Source organism: Octopus bimaculoides, chromosome 14 (genome assembly GCF_001194135.2).
Source record: "Octopus bimaculoides isolate UCB-OBI-ISO-001 chromosome 14, ASM119413v2, whole genome shotgun sequence".
Lineage (NCBI taxonomy): Eukaryota > Metazoa > Mollusca > Cephalopoda > Octopoda > Octopodidae > Octopus > Octopus bimaculoides.
In genome coordinates this window covers 20,045,053-20,049,010 of record NC_068994.1, presented here as the reverse complement: position 1 = coordinate 20,049,010, position 3,958 = coordinate 20,045,053, and the positions used below count along the sequence as shown (strand labels likewise).

General features: G+C 36.7%; 1 protein-coding gene across 1 annotated transcript in view; it reads left to right on the top strand.

Annotated features, from left to right (window-relative positions):
- The first annotated feature begins 2,579 nt into the window (after positions 1–2,579).
- The window catches only part of LOC106869027 (protein PIF), a 4,966-nt gene continuing 3,587 nt past the window's right edge, over positions 2,580–3,958 (top strand). Inside the window, exon 1 of the mRNA XM_014914519.2 lies at positions 2,580–2,739. Within this exon, the coding sequence (XP_014770005.1) occupies positions 2,664–2,739 (76 nt within the window). The 5' untranslated portion in view covers positions 2,580–2,663. The remainder of the gene's footprint in view (positions 2,740–3,958) is intronic.

The following is a 3,958-nucleotide window of genomic DNA, read 5'->3' as shown; positions in this document are numbered from 1 at the left end:
TGATCTCATACTTACAGATAAAAAGTTTCGCAGAGTAGGAGCTATTTTATTATTATTATTATTATTATTATTATTATTATTATTATTATTATTATTATTATTATTATTATTATTAAGGCGGTGAGCTGGCAGAATCGTTAGCAAGCTCTGCAGGCATGGATTACATCGACCAGTGGGGTCGATGTAATCGACTCATCCCCCTCCTCCTCCAAGTTACCCTTGAGACAATAATTTGAAATAATAATGATGATAATAATTATTATTATTAAGGCGGCGAGCTGGCAGAATCTTTAGCACGCCGGGCGAAATGCTTAGCAGTATCTCGTTCGTGTATATTTTCTGAGTTTAAATTCCGCCGAGGTCGACTTTACCTTTCGAGGTCGACTTTACCTTTCGAGGTTGACTTTACCTTTCGAGGTCGATAAATTAAGTACCAGTTGCATACTGGGATCGATCTAATCGACTGGCCCCTCCCACCAAATTCCAGGACTTGTGCCTATAATAGAAAGGATTGTTACTTTTATTATTATTATCATTATCAAGATGGAGAGCTGGCAGAGTTAGTAAGCTGGTATACATGCTTAGTGGCATTTCGTTTAAGTTCTGAGTTCAAACCCCACTGTGGTTAACATTTGCGTTTCATCCTTTCGGAATTGATAAAAATAAGCACCGGCTGAGGTTGATGTAACCAACTTACTCCCGTCGCCGAACTTGCCGGTTTTGTCCTAAAATTTAAAACCAATATTTATAAGGAATCTTTACTTAATTTGCATGTCAATGAATAAAAAAATTGTAATCCTTTGTTTTCTTCCTATTTCTAACGTTACTTTCATACTTGCATGATTTTATCCTAGCCTCACGGAGTGCCGTAAAGCACTCCTACTGTTCCGTCGCTTGGGTAATGCCAGCGGTTTTGGTACCACCACGTCTTTTTATAGCAGATTGATAGAGGCCGGGAACGACGATACTCTAGGGGAGACTCTGGGTCTCGGAGATAACCAGTTAGACAGTTTGTTCCGAAGGACTTTTGGGCCGGGGAGCTTGGGTAATTTCCAAAAATCTCTGGGTTGGCAAGTTTACCGAGAAGCCTTACCCGTTCGGGATAAGCTCGTACGTCACGGTCAATCCAGACTTGCGGACTCTCCAAGATGCGAGCAGGATAGGGAAACCGTCCTGCACGCTATTTTTCAGTGCCCGGAAGAGTCTGAAGTGTGGGCTTATGCAGTACATCTGCTGTCGGGTTCGAGAAGAGTACAGCTGTCGTCTGAGTCAATCATAAAAATTGACCCGCCGGATTTCCTTACGAAAGAAGGTAAGAATTGTTTTCTCGCAGTAGTAGCAGTTACGAAAGAGGTGGTATGAAAGACGCGAATGAAAGGTCTGGTGACAAGCAGCTTCGTATCCGGCCTCAGGCTGGTGAGATTCTTTACATTTCACCTAAAAAGGAAGCTGAGGCTGGAGAGAAGATACCTGAAAGAGGGAATGTTTAAAGACAGATGGATGCATGTAGCGAGGATGCTGGTATTGAATGATTCCTCGTGAACGTGTCATAAGTCTATATAAAGGTGCCAGTAGGAGATCGGGGCTCGTGGGGTCGGAGTGCAACCCATCTCCCTACTTCATTCTATGTTGTAATTTGTCCTTGTTTTGTTTTTTTCATCCAATTTCATCCGATTTTATTATAACATGTAAATTTTAAAGTTATATCATTGTATGTGTCTCACACCAATCAGACTGTGCTGTCCCCCCTCTATGTTTCGCCCCATGTGGGTAATAAAAAATGGATTTTATCCTAGCTTTCCTTCTTAGTATTTTATCAGTTCTGTACAGGCGTTGTGTTCCTAGTAACTTTTGAGCGTTTTCCTAAATTAATTATTATTCTCTTATGCCATTAAAGTATATATGACAAAAATATTTTCTTAATTAATCTGAAAATTACTTTTAAAATGTAGTGTAAAATTTAATATTTATTAATAAAAAAAACAACTTTCATATTAGAAACTGTAAACACACACAATCCATTCTTCTTCCACTGGGCGTAAAAATTTTAATAGAAATGTCTAGAAAAGGTTATACAAAAGTAGGCAATGATAATATCTATACATTTGTGATTTTTTTCCCAAATAAATTCTACTCAATTGTCGATGTCTTGGTGAGAGCAATAGACCTCCCTGGGCATCCATGAGATTATTGCGTCTCAGCATATTTCCCGTGCAGTTTTATATACAGAATATATTTATGAATTTGCTTTGTGAAAAGTTTTGTTTCATTGTGGACATGAATGAATGTTTCTCACGACAGTGCGCCTTGTTTTCAGTCCTGTTAGGTTTTGAATGGAAAGCGTTAAATGCTGTGAATTTTTCCTTTTTATAAGAAAAAAAAAGTAAAAGTCGCCTTTTATTGTCAACACCCATTTTCTTTTCTGCGAGATATAGCACGTGTTAGCACAAAGCACCTGGATGGTGTAGAACAAATATAAAAATACACAGACACAATATTTAATACATACACACATACCATAGAAATATTTCAAACAAAGACTCTACATCATTCAAAAGAATTTGCTCTATATAAACTAGTTTGCAGCTTTACAGAATCACTTTGCCTCTCGCCTCCGTGAGTCAACTCAAAATTTCTCAGCAGGAACGACAAACGTTACCATAATGAACACTTTCATTAGAACCGCAGCATGTCTTCTTCTGTCAGTAGGACTGGCTGGAGCGTTGGTCTCTTATGAAGGTAAGTATTATAAAGGATCTCCTCCGCTGTTTGTTTAACTTCTTATGTTTCTTGATTTGAATGATTTCTCTTTCAAGCAAATATGTTTTTAAGCATGTAGTTAAAGGACTAACCACAGAGGACATTTAAATAACATGTAATTGTAGGAAACAACTTTTAAATATTCAAAGCCTGAAGGCAATGGTTTACAATCAAGTTAGATTGGCCAGAATGTCCCACTGATTAATATAAACATATAGATGCCCCATAAACAAATTAGGAGATCAAAATATTACACGTGCAATAAAGCTTTTCTCTTGAATTGATTGATTCAGTCATTATTGACATATTAAATTCATCTCCTAGTTATGTTTTGATCTGTCTAGTAAAGAGCATTTCCTCCCCATTAAATTTTACGATAATCTCAGAGAAACATTGTAAATCTAATGAATTATTATATGAAAATGTGCCAACAATTTTTATTTACATAAAGTTACTTGGGAACTGATTAAAGTTTATAGTGAAGTTCATCGAAGAAATCCCTATTGTTTATAATATTCATGTCTATTTAGTATATTACATTCTTGACATGTAAATTGACATTCTCATTCGCTTTCAAAACGACATTTTCAATGATTCTTGTTGTATTTTCATGGATCATCACATAGATTTTGAATTAAATAACCATCGTCAATAAGTCGGCGTGCTGGTAGAATCGTTAGCACACCGAGCAATATGCTTAGTGTTCTAATTCCGCCGACGTCGACTTTGCTTTTCATCCTCTCGGTATCTATAAAATAAGTACCAGTTGAGAACTGGGGTTGATTTCATCGACTTACCCCTTCCTCGGAAATTGCTGGCTTTGTGCCAAAATCTGAAACCAATATATGAATATAGGCAGGTGGTTTGGGTTTTAGGCTCAAGAACGTTAGGCCATGGGTTCAGTTCTTTTGTGGTCTTCGTTTCACATCCACTCAGCTGAAAATAAATACGAGCTATAGTAACTAAACTTTGCAAAGAGTTTTAAGAATACGGACATCCTGTATTCTCAGTTGCTAAAGCTCTACTGAAACGGAGATAACATCCAATCTAATGAGTGTGTAGGTCCAACACAAGCTCAAACAAATCACATATTTTCTTTCCTAAGATAGTTTGGCTCTGAATAGTTATGCCTTTCTATATATGTACATATGTGGATATATGTATATATATATATATATATATATATATATATATATAT